This window comes from Oryx dammah, unplaced genomic scaffold (assembly GCF_014754425.2).
Source record: "Oryx dammah isolate SB20612 unplaced genomic scaffold, SCBI_Odam_1.1 HiC_scaffold_18, whole genome shotgun sequence".
NCBI lineage: Eukaryota > Metazoa > Chordata > Mammalia > Artiodactyla > Bovidae > Oryx > Oryx dammah.
Window position 1 is genome coordinate 88,089,745 of NW_024070202.1, and position 23,078 is coordinate 88,112,822.

The 23,078-nt window shown below is 39.1% G+C and overlaps 1 protein-coding gene across 1 annotated transcript; it reads right to left on the bottom strand.

Moving 5' to 3' along the window:
- Window positions 1-3,407: 3,407 nt before the first annotated feature.
- On the bottom strand, window positions 3,408-23,034 carry NDUFA5 (NADH:ubiquinone oxidoreductase subunit A5). The gene is made up of 5 exons (XM_040259554.1): window positions 22,859-23,034; window positions 22,509-22,553; window positions 19,704-19,820; window positions 8,736-8,801; window positions 3,408-4,340 (listed from the first exon to the last, which is right to left on the bottom strand). Exons 1-5 carry the CDS (start codon window positions 22,877-22,879, stop codon window positions 4,239-4,241), a joined length of 351 nt encoding a protein of 116 aa, XP_040115488.1. The 5' UTR covers window positions 22,880-23,034; the 3' UTR covers window positions 3,408-4,238.
- Between the last annotated feature and the right edge of the window lie 44 nt (window positions 23,035-23,078).

Consider the following 23,078-nt stretch of genomic DNA (forward strand, 5'->3'; position numbering starts at 1 on the left):
ATGTAAGCTGAAAGACCATTTGTAAAATTCATTAGCAGTACATAGCAAGCTAAATTTGAGCTTTATATACCAAATTTTTTTGTTTTTCTGTTTCATGTTTCTATATATGCTTTGCATATTCCCATTCCCCTCCCTGTGTGTTTATAAAAAGCATGTGTTGAAATGTCCTTATTTTCAACCTGGTCCCTTGTGTGACTCTTGAGCACTACCATTCCATGTCATGTCATTTTAAGTCTTAGACCAGTCAGAAGAACCTAGAAGACTAGAGGAAAATGTCTTCCTCCTTGACAAAGTCAAAGTGGGAATGTAATACAGGAATTATTGATGGGGACTGGAGAAATTTATTTGTATGTTTTTATTTAGAAGTTATTAGCCACTTCTTATTGGAGAAGGAAATGGCAACCCACTCGTGTTCTTGCCTGGAGAATCCCAGGGATGGGGGGGAGCCTGGTGGGCTGTCATCTATGGGGTCGCACAGAGTCAGACACTACTGAAGCGACTTAGCAGCAGCAGCAGCAGCCACTTCTTAGTGAAGGAAATTATGAGAAAAATAGTGAATTGGAATAGGCTTTCCTTAAATCCTAATTGTCTTAATACAACGTTATTTTCTTATGGGGTGGCAGTGCTCAAGAGATACACAAGGGATTCAGGCTGAAAATAGTGACATTTCAACACATGCTTTTATAAACACAGAGGCAGGGGAACAGGAACATGGCTGGCTTAAAACATTCAAAAAACAAAGATTACGGAATCCAGTCCTATCACTTCACGGCAAATAGATGGGGAAGCAATGGAAGCAGTGTCAGACTTTATTTTCTTGGGCTCCAAAATAACTGCAGATGGTAACTGCAGCCATGAAATTAAAAGATGCTTGCTCCTTGGAAGAAAAGCTATGACAAACCCAGACAGCATATTAAAAAGCAGAGACATTACTTTGCCAACAAAGGTCCATCTAGTCAAAGCTATGGTTTTTCCAGTAGTCATGTATGGATGTGAGACTTGGACTATAAAGAAAGCTGAGTGCCAAAGAATTGATGTTTTGAACTGTGGTGTTGGAGAATACTCTTGAGAGTCCCTTAGACAGCAAGATCAAACCAGTCAATCCCAAAGGAAATCAGTCCTGAATATTCATTGGAAGGACTGATGCTGAAAATGAAGCTCCAATACTTTGGCCACCTGATGCAAAGAACTGACTCACTGGAAAAGACCCTGATGCTGGGAAAGATTGAAGGCAGGAGGAGAAAGGGACAACAGAGGATGAGATGGTTGGATGGCATCACTGACTCGATGGACCTGAGTCTGAGCAGGCTCTGGGAGTTGGTGATGGACAGGGAAGCCTGGCCTGCTGCAGTCCATGGGCTTGCAAAGAGTCAGACATAACTGAGCTACTGAACTGACTGAAGACACAAGAGAAAAATCAGACACATTTTAATACGTATTCATGGGAGTGACCCAGAAACACCCAAGTAACTCAACCAAAATGGCTAAAAACCTCACATTGCATACCATCTTCACCACTTACTCCTTGGAAGGAAAGTTATGACCAACCTAGATAGCATACTCAAAAGCAGAGACATTACTTTGCCAACAAAGGTCTGTCTAGTCAAGGCTATGGTTTTCCAGTGGTCATATATGGATGTGAGAGTTGGACTGTGAAGAAAGCTGAGCACCGAAGAATTGATGCTTTTGAACTGTGGTGTTGGAGAAGACTCTTGAGAGTCCCTTGGACTGCAAGGAGATCCAACCAGTCCATTCTAAAGACCAGCCCTGGGTGTTCTTTGGAAGGAATGATTCTAAAGCTGAAACTCCCATTACTTTGGCCACCTCATGCGAAGAGTTGACTCACTGGAAAAGACTCTGATGCTGGGAGGGATTGGGGGCAGGAGGAGAAGGGGACGACAGAGGATGAGATGGCTGGATGGCATCACCGACTCGATGAAACTGTGTTTGAGTGAACTCCAGTAGTTGGTGATAGACAGGGAGGCCTGGTGTGCTGCGATTCATGGGGTTGCAAAGCGTCGGACATGACTGAGCAACTGAACTGAACTGAAAGACAAAAGAGGATACTGCAGGTGTGGGTTGGGACTTCACGGGGAAGACAGCATTGCACAAGTATATAGAAAAACAAATGTTTGGTAAATGTTTGTTAGGCCATGCACAGTAGGACACCGGAATTTTAACAGACTTTGCTAGGTTCCTCCCTGTCTGCACACTTAGTTCGTATTATAGTTATGTATGGTGATAGCCTCCTTCAAAATTTCCTCTTGAGTCTTTATGCTTTGTTTTCAGCTCAAAAATAATCAGCATACCAAAGAGACTTAGTGGGGTAGCATGTTTTACTCCTCTACAATTTGTGACTTCTATTTAAAATAAACACTCTTCATCCTCCTCTAAACCAACTCTTACCTTCTCAATTTACTTTTGTCTCATAAAATTACTGTAATTGTATTTTAGGCTGTAATCCCACTAAGTACTGAGCTTCAAAGGAAATTCTGCCCTCAAATGCAAAATACTCATGGTATGTTCAGTGATTTGCTGTTCTACCCTAGACCCCAGAACACGCTTGCACTGGTGGTTTCTTTAACTTGTATTTGTTGATATAACCATAGAAGCTGGAAGAAAAAGAAAAGGCTGATTAATATCAGCCTAATTAGCCTACATGTGGGAATTTTCTTCTATGGAGCAGTGTTGATTTTCTCCCTTAGAAGAAGAAAAAAAAAAAAACTAGCAACTACCTTCCAGTGATTGAGATCTGATATATTAATAGATAACTGGAGAATTGGCAAGGGTTCAAGATCTAAAGTCCTCTTTCTGCAGTTAAACATTAAGTCCTGCAAGACCTAAAGATTTTGGCTTCTTGAGAATAATGAAAATGATCTTCAATTTATGGAAGAGAACCTTATGAAACAGGACACAGACTCTCCAGAATACCATCTTGCTTGTCAGAAGGCATTAGAAGAGCTGGTCCTGTGGGAAGGCTCATTTGAAAAGCCTGCTGAAGCATCAGGTAAAGGAACTTATCATCTGAAGGCAACCCAACAAGTCTTCCCCTTATAGTATAGGTCCCCAGATCTGCTACGGGAAGAATCTGGGGACAAGACCAAGGTGGACCTGAGGGAGCAGCCTGGAGCAAGTGAGAGGCAGGCCCACAGCTGGGTTGACCACAGAGAAGACAGTCAACTTCTTGTTGACCCACTTGTGCCCCACTTTGCAAATATGGACCAGGGAGCCCTCAGGGAAGCCAGCTCAGACATGGAGGCCAACAGGTTGCTCACTCCTGGCCCCACCAGCATCACACAATAATGTTAGTTGCCTTCGATGGTGAAAAAAAAAAACTACCTTTGAAGTAAGAACTACCAAATTTAAGTACTTAGACATGAGAGGCAGCTATTAGCAAAAACAAAAGGTGAGGACAAATTAAAAGTAATTTTATTTTTGTTTAACCTTAAACTTACCAAACTGCTTCTTTCTTTGAACAGCAGTTATCTTCTGTTTGATATCCAACTGCACTTATACCGAAAATTAGTGAAAACTACTTAACGATTCCACTTTGAAGTTATAAGCATACAACTAAGATCTTCTGAATATAAGCCTATCTGTATGTCAGATAAACTTTAGGAACTCTTAGTGTCTCTTCTTTTACAGAAATTCTCTCTCTATCCTGATATACTTTGGTTATCAAAAAAACTAAGGACTAAGGGCCAGAAAACTAATTTCCTTAAATGAAACAAAAGGAAAAGATTTTCCAACTACTACTATAATCTTTCTTTCAAATACCAAATCAATTTTTCCAAGTGTATGATCAATTCAAATTTGATGGTTTTTTTCTTACTACTTCATTTTAAACAGTGACCTATTAATTTGTTTAAACAATAATAATCTTTTCTGTTTTTCCAGAATAAAAAAATTAAATCATCTGTTGAAGATACTACTAAAAATACTTCACCTTTCGAATATGGCCCCTACACTGAAGATCTATAAGAATTTTTCCAATTAAGTTTCAATCTTCCCACAACCTGTTTTTTTTTGTTAATTACCTTTGAAATAATTTGAATGAATGCTCTACAAATCAAAAACTGAATTCACAAATTACCATCATCATCAACTTTAACAAGTCACTTAAATGTGTTCTGTATCAGTTTTCTTGATGATAAGATAATATGGAAACATTTTTTAACATATAACAGAATATTTAATTACAGCAGTCTCCTATCAACAGGTAAGTTATTTAATGCTGTTTATATTGGCCATTTCCATTGGCTGGCTGGAGGCTCTTCCACTAACGGCTCCCATGGTTTCCACTGGATCATTTTCCTTGCCAGACTTAGTTCATTTTCAGCCTGTTAATAAAAGATTTTTAAAAGATCATTTGATTGTTTAGTAGGTATTTATCATAGCTAATAACTAAAATATAACTATTAGAACTACTTCATACATGTTAATACCTGATAAGCTGTTTCATCATCAAATGTGGAACATACTTAAATAAATTACCTTCATCATCATGAGTGAGAAAGGATGGCTTTTGATTTTTCTATTTGACTAAAATTTGCTTTTAGAGTGTTCAAAATTTAGTTGGTGAGTAAAGGATTCATGACATACACATATAACTAAAACAAAACTAAAAATATCATTACCTTTACTAGCTGTCATACTCAATTTTCTGATGAATGTAAAAAAAAAAAAAAACAAAAAACTAGTCACAGTCTACCTAATTGATTTCATGATCCATAATAACTTTAGACCAACAATTTGTAAAGCAGAGATCTACAGAATATAATAATAGAATACAACAGGTATATTTTTATTGATCAATTGAATCAGTTTCCTTAATCAGATTATATTTTAGCTATCTTTTTGCTTCGCATTATTTTCTATAGCAAAAAACCTATGACAACTCTGGCCACTAGAAGAACACTGCTGAACATTTGTCAGAATATCAAAGAAGGAATTCAAACACAGAACGAGTGCTTAGTTTCTATGCCAGTGATGCAGAACAGGCAAATACATTTAGTGGTAACAGTCTAAAATGTATACAAACAATGAGTTAAAGAATCAGTTCAGCTCAGTCACTCACTCATGTCTGAATCTTTGTGACCCCAAGGGGTGCAGCACGCCAGCCCTCCCTGTCCATCACCAACTCCCAAGGTTTACTCAAACTCATGTCCATCAAGTCGGTGATGCCATCCAACCATCTCATCCTCTGTCATCCCTTTCTCCTCCTGCCTTCAATCTTTCCCAGCATCAGGGTCTTTTCAAATGAGTCAGCTCTTTGCATCAGGTGGCCAAAGTATTGGAGTTTCAGCTTCAGTATCAGTCCTTCCAATGAATATTCAGGGATTGATTTCCTTTAGGATGGATGGTTGAATCTCCTTGGAGTCCAAGGAGTCTTCCCCAATACCAAAGTTCAAAAGCATCAATTCTTCAGCGCTCAGCTTTCTTTATAGTTCAACTCTCATATCCATACAAGACTGATGGAAAAATCATAGCTTTGACTAGACAGACCTTTCTCGGCAAGGTAATGTCTCTGCTTTTTAACATACAGTCTAGGTTTGTCATAGCTTTTCTTCCAAGGAGCAAGCGTCTTTTAATTTCAGGACTGCAGTCACCATCTGTGTGATTTTGGAGCACCTCCCCCCGCAAAAAAATAAATTCTCTCACTGTTTCCATTGTTTCCCCTCTATTTTCCATGAAGTAATGGGACTGGATGCAATCTTTTTTTTTGAAAGTTGAGTTTTAAGCCAGCTTTTTCACTCCCCTCTTTCACTTTCAAGAGGCTCTTTAGTTCCTCTTCACTTTCTGCCATAAGAGTGATGTCATCTGCATATCTGAGGTTACTGATACTTCTCCTGGCAATCTGGATTCCAGCTTGCACTTCATCCAGCCCGACATTACACATGATGTACTCTGCATAAAAGTTAGTTAAATAAGCAGGGTGACAATATACAGCCTTGACGTACTCCTTTTCCTATTTGGAACCAGTCTGTTGTTCCATGTCCGGTTCTAACTGTTGCTTCCTGATCTGCATATAGGTTTCTCAAGATGTTTCCTTAGTATCTCTAATTTTCTTGAAGAGATCTCTAGTCTTTCCCATTCTATTGTTTTCCTCTATTTCTTTGCGTTGATTGTTGAGGAAGGCTTTCTTCTCTCTCCTTGCTATTCTCTGGTACTCTACATTCAAATGGGTATATCTTTCCTTTTCTCCTTTGCCTTTCACTTCTCTTCTTTTCTCAGCTATTTGTAAGGCCTCCTCAAACAACCATTTTGCCTTTTTGCATTTCTTTTTCTTGGGGATGGTTTTGATCACTGCTTCCTGTACAGTGTCAGAAACCTCCATCCACAGTTCTTCAGGCACTCTATCAGATCTGATCCCTTGAATCTATTTGTCATTTCCACTGTATAATCATAAGGGGTTTGATTTAGGTCATACCTGAATGGTCTAGTGGTTTTCCTGAGTTTCTTCAATTTCAGTCTGAATTTGGCAATAAGGAGTTCATGATCTGAGCCACAGTCAGCTCACAGTCTTGTTTTTGTTGACTGTATAGAGTTTCTCCATCTTTGGCCACAAAGAACATAATCAATCTGATTTGAGTATTAACCATCTGGTGATGTTCATGTGTAGTTTTCTCTTGTGCTGTTGGAAAAGGGTGTTTACTATGACCAGTGTATTCTCTTGGCAAAACTCTGTTAGCCTTTGCCCTGCTTCATTTTGTACTCCAAGGCCAAATGTGTCCATTACTCCAGGTATCTCTTGAGTTCCTCCTTCTGCATTCCAGTCCCCTATGATGAAAAGGACATCTTTTTTTGGGTATTAGTTCTAGAAAGTCTTATAGGTCTTCACAGAACTCCAGAGTTATCTGGGGTCAGAGGTATTTATTGCTGCAATTGGGAAAATACTGATTAAAGATATCCCTAAGGAGTACTCTTTTTCTGACTGCCCTGTGGCCTGTTTCTCTCAAACACTCATCTTTCTCTATTTCCCCAAGTGACAGCAGGCTGGGAAGGGTTGTTGTTGTTTAGTAGAGAAGTTGTCTCCAATTCTTTTGCAACCCCATGAGCTGTGGCCCACCATGCTCCTCTGTCCATGGGATTTTCCAAGCAAGAATATGGAGTGGGTTGCCATTTCCTTCTTCAGGGGACCTTTCCAAGCCAGGGATCGAACCTGTGTTTCCTACATTGGCAGGTGGTTTCTTTGCCACTGAGCCACCTGGGAAGCCCAGGCTGGGGAAAGTCCATATCCTTCAACATCACTGAGGTCAGCCCTATCTCACAGAGCTCAACTCAGCTACATGTAGCTCTACTCCCTCCCTCTTCTCCAGCCTTCAACACACCATCCTTTCCTTATTTCTCTCATACTGTCCCTCTAGAAATGGGCTGTCCAATAACGTAACCACTTCCTACCTATGACTATTGAGAGAGCACTAAAAATAAAGCTAGTTCAAATTCAGATGGGCTGAGAGTATAAAATACACCCCAGATTTTAAACACTTAGTACTCAAAAAATGTTTTTCAGTGTCTTACTTTCTAGATTGATGATATTTTTCAATGATATTTTAGATCTGTTAGATTAAATGAAACATTATTAAAATTAATTGGACCCTAATAATGCCCATGAAGATGTGAGAATTACACAGCTAACTTAAAAATATTTAGTGTACCCTAAGACTTTAATTGCATGATAAATTAATGTATCAACTAAAGTCAAGATCCAAGTGAAATCAGGTATAAAAGAGGAATAGGAGGAAAATAATAAGTGTGCAGCAAGTTCCTGCAATACTATATCTAGAGTACCATATCCCACCCAGCAAAGGAATAGAAAGGCCAAGAAAACAGGCCTTTGAGTGACTGAAACAGTCTACATTCATAGAAAGCTATCTGAATGCTCCATTCCTCTTTTAGGAGACACCTCCAACAATTCTTTTGAATTTGTGTATCATTGGTATATCACTGTACAATTGTATATGACTGTATATCATTGCTAATACACTTTGATACAAAGGAAGAAAAAATAAGAAATGGTTACAGTTTTTTAAAATATAAAAAAAATTTAATGAAACATAGTTGAATGTTTATTAGATTCTTATAAGGGGAAGACATTCTAAACCTATAATATTGGAAAGGAGGGCAGACTGTAGGGGAGGTGAGAAAGGGGAAGGTGATTTTACCAAATAAAAAATTTAAAAATCTCTACATATGGGAGAAAATATTCAACTGAGGTCAAAAGGCAAAGACAGACTTAAAAAAAAAAAAGCAGACAATATAGCAAAAATTAAAGGCTAATATTTTATTTAAAAAAAAAAAAAAAAAAAACTTGGGGCTTCCCTGGCCTTCCAGTGATTGGGGTTTCATGCTTCTACTGCATGGGGTGCAGGTGTGATCCCTGGTTGGGGAATTAAGATACGTTCATGCCATGCAACACAGTCAAAAAAAAAATAAAACTCAAAAAGAAAACATAAAGAGAAACACAGTAAAAACATTAAAAATATAATTTACAAAATATGAAATACAAAACAAAGACAATGTGCTATAAAAATTTAACCTTCAATAGTCAAAATGATAATAAATATTTAACTAACAAGCATGTCAGAAGTATGTATTTTCTTGTGTGACTAGTCTTATATTTGATGAGTTGATATAAATTAAAAATTCTTTCTGGAAAATCAGTTTTATGCCTCTATATACTGTGCCTTTGAACACTTGAAGCCAAATATCTGAATGCTCAATTTTTTCTTTACCTGAAGAATCACCTCTTCTATTTGGCCACCCTGCAGTTGCTCTTCTAGTTTTTTAACATCTGGTTCCTATCATTTAAGGAAAAAAGAGAAAAATATATTTAAACAAAGCAGCACAAAAGCAATTAATGTGACAGACAGAATTAACTTTTCTTTCACTGTACTGTTGCTACTTTTTACCAAATATCTGGTCAAGAGCCATTTTGTCTCTCTACTATTTTATTGCTTTTCTGTCTTAATATTAAAAAGGTTAAACATTTAATGATATGCTTATCAAGGGTTAAGAATATGATGTTTAATTCCGTTTTTCTGAAATACAGATTTTAAATAATGCTTTATTCTCTGAGTATTTCCTATCCTGTAAACATTAGCATTAAAAATAAATGCTACCCTATGACCCAGAACTCTACTCCTAGACAGATATCAAACAGAAATGCATAGTACGTTAACCAAATGACAGGTTCAAGAATGTTCAAAGTAGCACAAATTACAGCTCCAAACTAAAAACAATCCAAATGACCATAAATAATAGAATTATAATATTTGAATATAATACCATAGAGCAATGAGGATGAACAAACTAAAACTGTACACAACACAGATAATTCTCTCAAACATAATATTAAGCAAAAGAAACCAAATACATATTGATGATTCCACTAATAAAAAGTTCAAACCAGGCAAAATGAATTTGTGGTATTAGAGGTAAGAAGAATAGATATCTTTAGAAGGGCAATAACCTTGAGGGGAAAGAGGGGGTTCGGGCATTCTGGAATTGTTCTCTTTTTTGATTTGGTGTTGACACATGAATTGCTTTGTGAAAATACATCAAGTTCTATACTTATGACTTCTGCACATTTATTTCTGTATATCATTCAATAAAAGGTTTTGTAAAGAGAGATGTTAATATAGTAACTAGAACATCCAATAACATATATTTATTTTCTAGTACTACACTTTTTGAGAGTCAGAAACCATGTCCTATATATACATGTGCAAATGTAAACAGGGTATTTTCTTGGCTTAATAAATAGAATGAAAAGAGGGAGGGGAAGAAAAGTTATTTTCTATAGGAATCGGCATCTGTATTAGGGCGTCTGCTGGCTGACCCAAGGTATCTGTATGCCATGTTCCTCCACTTTTATCAAAGTCTTCACTCATACATCATCTTAATGGGAGTACTCTGATAACGTATACAGTGGTAGGCTGGAACAATGCCACAAAATGCACATGAACTAGTCCACAGAATCTGTGAATGTTACCTTATATGGCAAATACTTTGCAGATGTGAGTACAGATCTTGGAATAGGAAGATTATCCTAGATTATCTGAGTGAGCCCTAAATATGAATACAATCATATGTGTCCTTGTAAGATAGAGGCAGAGAAGAAAGTAATGTGGCCACAAAGGCAAAGAGGGGAATGACTTCAACATAAGCCAAGGAACCAAAAGTCCACCATTCCTTAAAGAGGCAAGGAATGAATTCTATCCTAGAACCTCCAAAGGGAGTGCAGACCTGCTGACACCTTGACTTGGGCCCTGATACTACTCATTTTAGATTTCTGGCTTTCAGAAATGCAAGACAATAAATTTCTTTTAACTCACCAAGGTTGTTGCAATTTGTTATAGCAGTCACAGGAAACTAATACATACTGTAACATCCCTCCCCACCCTAGTACCTCCTATACATCATTCTTCCTTCTTTAATTTCCTTCACTTTATACTATATTCTAACATACTATGCAATGCAGTTCTTTATTCACTTGTTTATTTATTTATTTGCCTCCCATCACTAGTGTATAATCTCCAAGGCAGGAATTTTTATGTTTTGTTCACTGCCATGTAGGCACTAGCTTCCATGCCCAGACCCATATGTGGTATATGACAGACATGCAGTAAGTGTCTCCTGAACACACACAAAATAGAAAAGGAAAAAGAAAGCAGAGGAATAGGTTTGATAGACTGTTTAACTCAAAATGACTGAGCTATGAAGCCTAAACAATGAAGCTGGTCATTATTGTAAAGACCGAAAGGGAAGACTATAAAGAAAGCAAGGAATATTAAACATTATTTTCACTCAGGAAAAACCTGTGTTGGAAAAACAATTCAAAATTTGTCCTCAGTTCAGTTCAGTTCAGTAACTCACTCATGTCCGACTCTTTGTCAACCCATGAATTGCAGCACACCAGGCCTACCTGCCCATCACCAACTCCCAGAGTTCACTCAGACTCACGTCCATAGAGTCAGTGATGCCGTCCAGCCATCTCATCCTCGGTCATCCCCTTCTCCTCCTGCCCCCAATCCCTCCTAGCATCAAAGTCTTTTCCAATGAGTCAACTCTTCACATGAGGTGGCCCAAGTACTGGAGTTTCAGCTTTAGTATCATTCCTTTCAAAGAAATCCCAGGGCTGATCTCCTTCAGAATGGACTATGTGGATCTCCTGGCAGGCCAAGGGACCCTCAAGAGTCTTCTCCAACACCACAGTTCAAAAGCATCAATTCTTCGGCGCTCAGCCTTCTTCACAGTCCAACTCTCACATCCATACATGACTACTGGAAAAACCATAGCCTTGACTAGATGGTTCATGGGGTTGAAGAGATGGAGCCAAAGCAAAAACAATACGCAGCTGTGGATGTGACTGGTGATAGAAGCAAGATTCGATGCTGTAAAGACCAATATTGCATAGGAACATGGAATGTCAGGTCCATGAATCAAGGCAAATTGGGTGGTCAAACAAGAGATGGCAAGGGTGAACATCGACATTCTAGGAATCAGCGAACTAAAATGGACTGGAATGGGTAAATTTAACTGAGATGACCATTATATCTACTACTGCAGGCAGGAATCCCTCAAAAGAAATGGAGTAGCCATCATGGTCAACAAAAGAGTCTGAAATACAGTACTTGGATGCATCTCAAAAATGACAGAATGATCTCTGTTCGTCTCCAAGGCAAACCATTCAATATCACAGTTATCCAAGTCTATGCCCCAACCAGTAACGCTGAAGAAACTGAAGTTGAACAGTATTAGGAAGACCTACAAGACCTTTTAGAACTAACACCCAAAAAAGATGTCTTTTCGTTATAGGGGACTGGAATGCAAAAGTAGGAAGGCAAGAAACACCTGGAGTAATAGGCAAATTTGGCTTTGGAATGTGGAATGAAGCAGGCAAAGACTAATAGAGTTTTGCCAAGAAAATGCACTGGTCATAGCAAACACCGTCTTCCAACAACACAAGAGAAGACTCTACACATGGACATCACCAGATGGTCAACACCGAAATCAGATTGATTATATTCTTTGCAGCCAAAGATGGAGAAGCTCTATACAGTCAGCAAAAACAAGACCAGGAGCTGACTGTGGCTCAGATCATGAAGTCCTTATTACAAATTCAGACTCAAATTGAAGAAAGTAGGGGAAACCACTAGACCATTCAGATATGACCTAAATCAAATCCCTTATGATTATACAGTGAAAATGAGAAATAGATTTAAGGGAATAGATCTGATAGATAGAGTGCCCAATGAACTATGGAATAAGGTTCATGACATTGTACAGGAGACAAGGATCAAGACCATCCCCATGGAAAAGAAATGCAAAAAAGCAAAATGGCTGTCTGGGGAGGCCTTACAAATAGCTGGGAAAAGAAGAGAGGCGAAAAGCAAAGGAGAAAAGGAAAGATATAAGCATCTGAATGCAGAGTTCCAAAGAACAGCAAGAAGAGATAAGAAAGCCTTCTTGAGTGATCAATGCAAAGAAATAGAGGAAAACAACAGAATGGGAAAGACTAGAGATCTCTTCAAGAAAATTAGAGATACCAAGGGAACATTTCATGCAAAGATGGGCTCGATAAAGGACAGAAATGGTATGGACCTAACAGAAGCAGAAGATATTAAGAAGAGGTGGCAAGAATACACAGAAGAACTGTACAAAAAAGATCTTCACAACCCAGGTAATCATGATGATGTGATCACTAATCTAGAGCCAGACATCTTGGAATGTGAAGTCAAGTGGGCCTCAGAAAGCATCACTACGAACAAAGCTAGTGGAGGTGATGGAATTCCAGTTGAGCTGTTTCAAATCCTGAAAGATGATGCTGTGAAAGTGCTGGACTCAACATGCCAGCAAATTTGGAAAACTCAGCAGTGGCCACAGGATTGGAAAAGGTCTGTTTTCATTCCAATTCCAAAGAAAGTCAATGCCAAAGAATGCTCAGACTACCGCACAATTGCACTCATCTCACATGCTAGTAAAGTAATGCTCAAAATTCTCCAAGCCAGGCTTTAGCAATACGTGAACCGTGAACTCCTTGATGTTCAAGCTGGTTTTAGAAAAGGCAGAGGAACCAGAGATCAAATTGACAACATCCGCTGGATCATGGAAAAAGCAAGAGAGTTCCAGAAAAACATCGATTTCTGCTTTATTGACTATGCCAAAGCCTTTGACTATGTGGATCACAATAAACTGTGGAAAATTCTGAAAGAGATGGGAATACCACACCACCTAACCTGCCTCTTGAGAAATCTGTATGAGGTCAGGAAGCAACAGTTAGAACTGGACATGGAACAACAGACTGGTTCCAAATAGGAAAAGGAGTACGTCAAGGCTGTATACTGTCACCCTGCTAATTTAACTGATATGCAGAGTACATCATGAGAAATGCTGGGCTGGAAGAGACACAAGCTGGAATCAAGATTGCCAGGAGAAATATCAATAACCTCAGATATGCAGATGACACCACCCTTATGGCAGAAAGTGAAGAGGAACTAAAAAGCCTCTTGATGAAAGTGAAAGAGGAAAGCGAAAAAGTTGGCTTAAAACTCAACATTCAGAAAACGAAGATCATGGCATCCGGTCCCATCACTTCATGGGAAATAGATGGGGAAACAGTGAAAACAGTGTCAGACTTTATTTTTTTGGGCTCCAAAATCACTGCAGATGGTGACTGCAGCCATGAAATTAAAAGACGGTTACTCCTTAGAAGAAAAGTTATGACCAACCTAGATAGTATATTCAAAAGCAGAGACATTACTTTGCTGACTAAGGTCCGTCTAGTCAAGGCTATGGTTTTTCCAGTGGTCATGTATGGATGTGAGAGTTGGACTGTGAAGAAAGCTGAGCACTGAAGAATTGATGCGTTTGAACTGTGGTGTTGGAGAAGACTCTTGAGAGTCCCTTGGACTGCAAGGAGATCCAACCAGTCCATTCTGAAGGAGATCAGCCCTGGGATTTCTTTGGAAGGAATGATGCTGAAGCTGAAGCTCCAGTACTTTGGCCACCTCATGTGAAGAGTTGACTCATTGGAAAAGACTCTGATGCTGGGAGGGATTAGGGGCAGGAGAAGAAGGGGACGACAGAGGATGAGATGGCTGGATGGCATCACGGACTCGATGGATGTGAGTCTGAGTGAACTCCGGGAGATGGTGATGGACAGGGAGGCCTAGCCTGCTGCGATTCATAGGGTCGCAAACAGTCGGACACGACTGAGCAACTGAACTGAACTGACTAGATGGACCTTAGTCGGCAAATTAATGTCTCTGCTTTTGAATATACTATCTAGGTTGGTCATAACTTTTCTTCCAGGAGTAACCGTCTTTTAATTTCATGGCTGCAATCACCATCTGCAGTGATTTTGGAGACCAAAAAAATAAAGTCTGACACTGTTTCCACTGTTTTCCTGTCTATTTCCCATGAAGTTATGGGACCAGATGCCATGATCTTCGTTTTCTGAATGTTGAGCTTTAAGCCAACTTTTTCACTCTCCTCTTTCACTTTCATCAAGAGGCTTTTTAGTTCCTCTTCACTTTCTGCCATAAGGATAGTGTCATCTGCATATCTGAGGTTATTGATATTTCTCCCGGCAATCATGACTACAGCTTGTGCTTCCTCCAGTCCAGCGTTTCTCATGATGTACTCTGCATATCAGTTAAATAAGCAGGGTGACAATATACAGCCTTGATACACTCCTTTCCCTATTTGGAACCAGTCTGTTGTTCCATGTCCAGTTCTAACTGTTGCTTCCTGACCAGCATAGAGATTTCTCAAGAGACAGGTCAGGTGGTCTGGTATTCCCATCTCTTTCAGAATTTTCCACAGTTTATTGTGATCCATACAGTCAAAAGCTTTGACATAGTCAATAAAGCAGAAATGTTTTTCTGGAACTCTCTTGCTTTTTCGATGATCCAGCAGATGTTGGCAATTTTTATTTACTAACAGTGTAATGCCATCAAGCTTAATAAGGTAACACGGACTGAATGCTCCCTACATCCTTGCAACTGTGTTAAGCAACTGTACATGTATCACCCATTCAGTGCTAACAAGTGATGAATGAAGGTATTATTACACACGTTATAGATGAAATTGAAAATGGGCCATATGCTAACTCACCAAGTAAGTATTAGACCTGAGATGAAAATTTTGCAAAGGCCACAAACCAACACTTTTCACCACTATGCTATTACTATCTCCCTAGTATAATCTGGGGGAAAAAAATTTATTTTTATTTCCATTTTAAATTTAGTAATATGAACTTTACAATCATTACAACAGTCAATGAAGGATCTATGGCTCTTTTGGGGTAGTGTAAAATCTGTGCTGATTTTATCAAACAGGATTCAGCAATACAGATATTATTAATACACAGTGCTTGATGTTCTTAGAAACTGTCTGTAACAGACACTTTGGATAAACAAACATTTCTAAGGAACTTATTAAATATCAGGCACTAAACTAGATTTTTGAGATAAAAAGAAAAATGCAACCTATAAGTAGCTTATAGACTACTAGAGACGTTATAAAAGGCTTCACAGAGGAAGCGACAGATCTGGAGAGCTGAGTAAGAACTGCCTGGCAGAGAAAGTAAGGGTATTACAGGAAGGAGGAACAGAAAATACAAAGATAAAATCACATAGAATTCATGTAACTGTCAACAGTCTTGCGTTAGTGAAGCATAGTGTACAAAACAGGAAATGACAAAGTAAGAATGAGAAGATAACTGAGAGCCACATCTTAGGGGGCTTCCAAACGATGATAAGGGCTTTATCCTCTATGCCACTGGTTCCCAAACCTGGCTGTACAGCAACATCATGCAGATAAAGGTAGCTAGATGGTTAAACCAGCCAAGCATAAATTCTTAAACTCAGCCTTTGAGAAAACATCAAATAGGAAACCAGAGTAAACCAAAATAAAATATGATGGAACTATACACAGCCAATTTAGTTATAAGACAACTGAAATAAGACAACAGGTCAGAGAAAAGAATTTTAGAACTAAGTGAAAGCAGTAACAGTGAACTATTCTTTGCCTGACATTGGCAAAAGTAAAGGAAACATAAGGATAGGTTTTCTTTAAGGTAAGAAAAAGCTGAACACATTTTGAGGTTAATTGAAAGATAATGATAAAATGGGAGACTAAAAGAAAAACAAAGAAATAATTAAAGGGGAAAAATGTTACAGAGAAGAACAAAAGAGAAGACTCTACACATGGACATCACCAGACGGTCAATACCAAAATCAGATCGATTATATTCTTTGCAGCCAAAGATGGAGAAGCTCTATACAGTCAGCAAAAACAAGACTGTGAGCTGACTGTGGCTCAGATCATGAACTCCTTATTGCCAAATTCAGACTGAAATTGAAGAAACTCAGGAAAACCACTAGACCATTCAGGTATGACCTAAATCAAACCCCTTATGATTATACAGTGGAAATGACAAATAGATTCAAGGGATCAGATCTGATAGACAGAGTGCCTTAAGAACTATGGATGGAGGTTTCTGACACTGTACAGGAAGCAGTGATCAAAACCATCCCCAAGAAAAAGAAATGCAAAAAGGCAAAATGGTTGTTTGAGGAGGCCTTACAAATAGCTGAGAAAAGAAGAGAAGTGAAAGGCAAAGGAGAAAAGGAAAGATTTACCCATTTGAATGTAGAGTACCAGAGAATAGCAAGGAGAGAGAAGAAAGCCTTCCTCAGCAATCAACGCAAAGAAATAGAGGAAAACAATAGAATCGGAAAGACTAGAGATCTCTTCAAGAAAATTAGAGATACAAGGGAATATTTCATGCAAAGATGGGCTCAATAAAGGACAGAAATGGTATGGACCTAATACAAGCAGAAGGTATTAAGAAGAGGTGGCAAGAATATACAGAAGAACTATACAAAAAAGATCTTCACGACCCAGATAATCATGATGGTGTGATCACTCACCTAGAGCCAGACATCCTGGAATGCAAAGTCAAGTGGGCCTTAGGAAGTATCATTACGCACAAAGCTAGTGGACATGATGAAATTCCAGTTGAGCTATTCAAATCCTGAAAGATGATGCTGTGAAAGTGCTGCACTCAATATGCCAGCACATTTGGAAAACTCAGCAGTGGCCACAGGACTGGAAAAGGTCAGTTTCCATTCCAATCCCAAAGAAAGGCAATGCCAAAGAATGCTCAAACTACCGCACAAGTATATCATCTCACATGCTACCAAAGTAATACTTAAAATTCTCCAAGCCAGGCTTCAACAGTATGTGAACCGTGAACTTCCCAGATGCTCAAGCTGGATTTAGAAAAGGAAGAGAAACCAAAGACCAAATTGCCAACATCCGTTGGATCATCGAAAAAGCAAGAGTTGCAGAAAAACATCTACTTCTGCTTTATTGACTATGCCAAAGCCTTTGACTGTGTGGATCACAATAAACTGTGGAAAATTCTTAAAGAGAAGGGAATACCAGGCCACCTTACCTGCCTCCTGAGAAATAAATATGCAGGTCAAGAAGCAATAGTTAGAACTGGACATGGAACAATAGGCTATATTTCGTCAAGGCTATATATTGTCACCCTGTTTACTTAACTTATATGCAAAGTATATTGTGAGAAATGCTGGGCTGGATGAAGCACAAGTTGGAATCAAGACTGCTGGGAGAAATAACAATAACCTCAGATATGACACCACCCTTATAGCAGAAAACAAAGAAGAACTAAAGAGCCTCTCGATGAAAGTGAAAGAGGAGAGTGAAAAAGTTGGCTTAAAAGTCAACATTCAGAAAACTAAGATCATGGCATCTGGTCCCATCACTTCATGGCAAACAGATGGGGAAATAGTGGAAACAGTGTCAGACTTTATTTTGGGGGGCTCCAAAATCACTGCAGATGATGACTGCAGCCATGAAATTAAAAGATGCTTGTTCCTTGGAAGAAAAGCTATGACTAACCTAGATAGCATACTAAAAAGTGGAGACATTACTTTGCCAACAAAGGTCCATCTAGTCAAAGCTTTGATTTTTCCAGTAGTCATGTACAGATGTGAGAGTTGAACCATAAAGAAAGCTGAGGGCCAAGAATTGATGCTTTTGAACTGTGGTGTTAGAGAAGACTCTTGAGAATCTCTTGGACTGCAAGATAATCCAACCAGTCCATTCTAAAGGAAATCAGTCCTGAATATTCATTGGAAGGACTGGTGTTGAAGCTGAAACTCCAATACTTTGCCACCTGATGCAAAGAACTGACTCATTGGAAAAGACCCTGATGATGGGAAAGATTCAAGGCGGGAAGAGAAGGGGAGACAGAGGATGAGATGGTTGGATGGCATCAGCGACTCAATGAACATGAGTGAGTAAATTCCGGGAGTTGGTGATTGACAGGGAGGCCTGACATGCTGCAGGTCATGGGGTCTCAAAGAGTCAGACACGACTGAGCAACTGAACTGAAGGTTATCGAGAAGGAAAGGCAAAGAAAGAGGAGAATACACAGATGAAGAGGTTCACCTCATGAAAAAAAAAAGTGAAATTTCTTATTTAGAGATGGGAGAAACTACATCAGCCCATTTTCCTTAAAGAAGAATTGAAAAGAAATGTTAATATCTCCCTTAGATATATAAAATCTGCAAATTACTTCCAGATCTGCCAAGATAAGAACAGAAATTCCAAATCAAATTCGACTGTTTTGCCATATACCTGCAGAAAATATAAGAATTTCCTCTGGGCTACAGAGGCTGGTGCTCTAATAATAAGAAAACTTTATTAGGGCCACTTACTATATGCATGTAAATTACTTTGGGGGTTTATGGACACTACTTGGGATAATAACAAAAGTCCGTGAAATAACTGCTAGTGTGGAAATTTACCAAGAGTGCAATATAGTTTGGTATAAAAGAAGTGGCAGCAGTCTATTGTGTGCCTGTCTAGGGTCTATGACTCAGAAGCTGTAAAATGTTTCTATTAGTCTACCTGGGCTGCCATAACAAAATACCATACACAGATTGGATGGCTCAAATGAGAAAGATTTATTTTCTCACAATTCTGGAGACTAGAGTCCAAGGCCAAGGTACAACAGAGTCAGTTTCTGGTGGGAGCTCTCTTCCTGGCTTATATATATTGACCTTCTTGCCGTGTCTTTAATCTTAATTACTCCACACTGGTGGTTGGGGCTTCAAAATATGAATCTGGGAGGACACATTCAGTCCATAACAATGCTCAATATAATTTCTAGCAGTTAAGAAACTAACTTGGTCCTTTTTTTTTTTTTTTGTAATGAAGCACTTTTTAAAATAGCTAGTCCTGACAGGTGTTAAACACAACATACATATTTTTTTTCCGTTTTGCTTTCATTCTTCCCTACTCTAAAACTAAAAAAATGAAATAAAGATTGACGTATCAATAGATAACAGGTAAAGATCAATAAAGCACTCGACAGGTAACAGAGGTAAAAGAAAGTTATAATGTTAATGTAAGGAAGGGACTTGATCTTATTCTTTCAATCCTGTGTTTAGTAGTGCTTGTGATATAAAAACTATTCAGGTAGCCAGGAGTCTGATGGATGAAAGGGAGAAACAATGGAAGAAACACATGAAAGGAAGGAGATTAGAAATGAGAGAGAAAAGTGTGCAGAATATGCAAAAATTAATCAAGTTAATTTGCTTTGTTAAATGTTGCACTGCATACCAAAAATCCTAGAAAGACAAACCGAGTTAGCTACTTACCGCTTTAACCATACTCAGCTTCTCATTTGTAATCTGTTCTGTATACTTTCTATACGCTGCATTTTTAGGGATGTGTCCAAGAACATCAAGAATTTTTGTATATAATATTTTTAGCCTCTGAAAAGACAACATACATATTTCCAGTTTAACATATCACCAAAGATTTAAAAGTTTCACAGATGATATTTTTAAAAAAAATTCACATCTGTTTTTAAAGAAAGCATTTAATTATTCCTTGCTGTAATTTCTTCTCATTTATGCTTATCTACCCCCTTTTGATGCTGCCACTCAGTCACTCAGGTGTGTCCAACTCTTTGAGACCCTTTGGACTGTAGCCCACAGGCTGCTGTGTCCATGGGATTTCCCACGTAAGAATACTGGGGTGGGTTGTCATTTACTCCTCCAGGGGAATCTTCCCCATCCAGGGATCAAACCCTGGTCTCCTGCACTGGCATGTGGATTCTTTATCACTGAGCCACAGGAAAGTTAATTTAGCAGATTCGAATTCACAACAGTACATTAATAGTAAGTATAATCATAAACATACCAAGCAATGAAAAATTTTCCCTTAATTATTTCTTTGTATTTGAAATTTGTTTAACTGTGTAACACCATAGGTGCAATACCTAATTTCATTCATATATATTTACCATATATATGAATAAACAAAACCAACCTTGAGGGCCTATAAGAATCATTTTTATTAAAAAGTACTCTGCATATTTAAACTTTATACTTGACTATGATGTTCCATAACATATATTTTACTATACTAATGTAGAGCTTATCAGATAACATATCATCTGAATTGTGGGGGGGGGGGGTGGTTTAGCCTCATTTTTTAATTTAAGGGTATGACAATACAAGGTCTTCTAAGAGACTTAGGTTCTAAAATGGGGGTGTTACTATCATCAATTTCAAAGGACACTATATAACTTAGAGCAGTACCTGGCACACGTTAAGTTTCAATAAATAATAGCATTATTATTCTATTGGGGAAAGAGAGTCCATCAGCAGGTATCAGTGAAGGTTTCCTAGAAAAGGCAGCATCTGAGACAGACTGGAGGGATGGCAGGACTGAGACACTTAAAGATGTCAGAAAAGGCAATCTTACACACAGCATACATACGAAGACTGAATGGCAGAAAATATAGGGAGCATTAAGTAATTAGTACCTAGTTCTACTTGCCTACAACTGTGTTGTCCAATATAGCAGCCACTAACTAAATTTGGCCATTGAGCACTTGAAATGTGATGATTCTGAACTAACGTGTGCTGTTAACTACACACTAGATTTCGAACATTTAGCATGAAAAGAAGACCATAAAATATTAATTTTTTATATTGATTATATATTGAAATGGGCTTCCGTGGTGGCTTAGACAGTAAAGAATCTGCCTGCAAAGCTGGAGACCCAGGTCTGATCCTTGGGTGGGGGAGATTCCTTGGAGAAGGAAGTGGCTACCCACTCCAGTATTCCGGCCTGGAGAATTCCATGGACAGAGGAGCCTGACAGGTCCCGGGCGGCGCAAAGAGTTGGACATGACTGAGCAAATAACACACACACACACACATACTGAAATGGTAATATTTTGATATGTTGGTTAAATATATATATATATGAATCCTTTATTAAAAAAGTAATTCCTAGAAAATTTTGAACTATTAATACAAACACAGTTTACATTTATGACTCGCATTATATTTTCATTGGACAGCATGAGGCTAGAGTTTAGTACACATAGGAAATGCTTAGGAGATAAAGTTAAGAGAAAAAGCGAATCAGGTTGTATGTGGGTTCTGCACGTCAAAGAAAGCATTTGGGCTTTATTCTGTGGGCAATTAAAAGATTTATGGAAATTCTGACTAGATGTGTGCCTTAGAAAAAGTAATCTGGCACTAGTGAGTTAAAATGATAAAGGAGCAACAGAGAAGACCATAACAAAGTTGTTGCAATTCTCTAAACAAGAACAAGGGACTAAACTGTGGTAATGACAGCAGGAAAAGGAAAAAAAGAGGAGAGAAATGGTGTGATTATGGAGGGAGGAAAAAGATCAAGGGAAGTTTTTTATTTTTATTATTTTTTTTTATGGAAGCATGACAATATTAGCGGGAAAGTCCCACTAGAAGAGAAAATTGATGACAAAGGGTGCAACTCCTAGAGTGCTGCTGCTGCTGCTGCTAAGTCGCTTCAGTCGTGTCTGACTCTGTGCGACCCCATAGACGGCAGCCCACCAGGCTCCCCCGTCCTTGGGATTCTCCAGGCAAGAACACTGGAGTGGGTTGCCATTTCCTTCTCCAATGCATGAAAGTGAAAGTGAAGTCGCTCAGTCGTGTCTCTTAGCGACCCCTTGGACTGCAGCCTACCAGGCTCCTCCATCCATGGGATTTTCCAGGCAAGAGTACTGGAGTGGGGTGCCATTGCTTTCTCCGCCTAGAGTGCTATCTTAGGTAATCGAAAGTGTATAGAATCTAAGGCACTTAAGAAAAGTGAGGCAGGGGAGAAAGGTGGAAAAATGGCGATTTAGATTCGGGAGAACACACACAAAAGTACAAGTGACAACACGAGAATGCCACGGAAAAAGTCAACAAGAAAAGTGATTTGAGAAAGAGATCACGGCAACAAAAACAATATAAAGTGGCACCAAATCAACGAAGCACTAAATACCGCTATTGTCTTAAGAGTTCACGCCGACTTGAAATCCGGAGCCGGAAACATCCGTATTCCGTTAACCACTCAAAAAAGAAGGTAGCGGGGCTCTAGGCTTCCTTGGAAACTCAGGAAGGAAGGAAAGAGGTACATACCTCATGTGGAGTTTCACAAACAGCCAATCCCACCAGGCCAGTGGTCTGTTCAAAAACCAAACAAGAGTCATGCTGTTAACTACAATTCCGAGGGTTCCCACGCTAAGAAAAGCAAAACCATCACTGTCTTTGTTAAAACTGGCCTAAAACCAGCTACCGGTGTCTCAGAACCTCTGGTTCGGAGTTTTTTCCTGCTTCTCCAATCGAGGCCGCTAAACTGGTCACCCCTAGGGGCACAGCAAAATGAGTCTCCAAGAAGTATCGCTAGCCCGCACCAGTTCAGGCCACCACCCGCGGACTGACTCCATTCCCGCAGTCTAATCTCCAGCAGTGACCTCCACCCTTCTCACCTTCTTCAGCAAGCCCGCCATGATAGCGCCGAGAAGCCGGGACGCGCAGCCCTCTGGGAGCCTCTCTCAGACCCGCTCAATCCACCGCCGAGGCCGCCGCTCCGTCACCTTGGAAACAGCTTGGCCCCGCCCGCTGAGGCTCTGCCGGGGAGCAAAAGGCGAGGCACTGCCCACTCCTATGAGGAAAATTGATGCCTGAGTAAGGAGTGCACAAGTCTCT

Bases quoted from the DNA above. Each gene is read 5' to 3' on its own strand.
- NDUFA5 (XM_040259554.1), bottom strand. From the start codon at position 22,879: ATGGCGGGCTTGCTGAAGAAG. The intron at 8,802-19,703 runs GTAAGTAGCTAA...CTTAAATGATAG, and splicing joins AGCTGAGTATGGTTAAAGCG to GAACCAGATGTTAAAAAACT. The intron at 4,341-8,735 runs GTAAAGAAAAAA...TTTTATTAACAG, and splicing joins TAGAAGAGGTGATTCTTCAG to GCTGAAAATGAACTAAGTCT.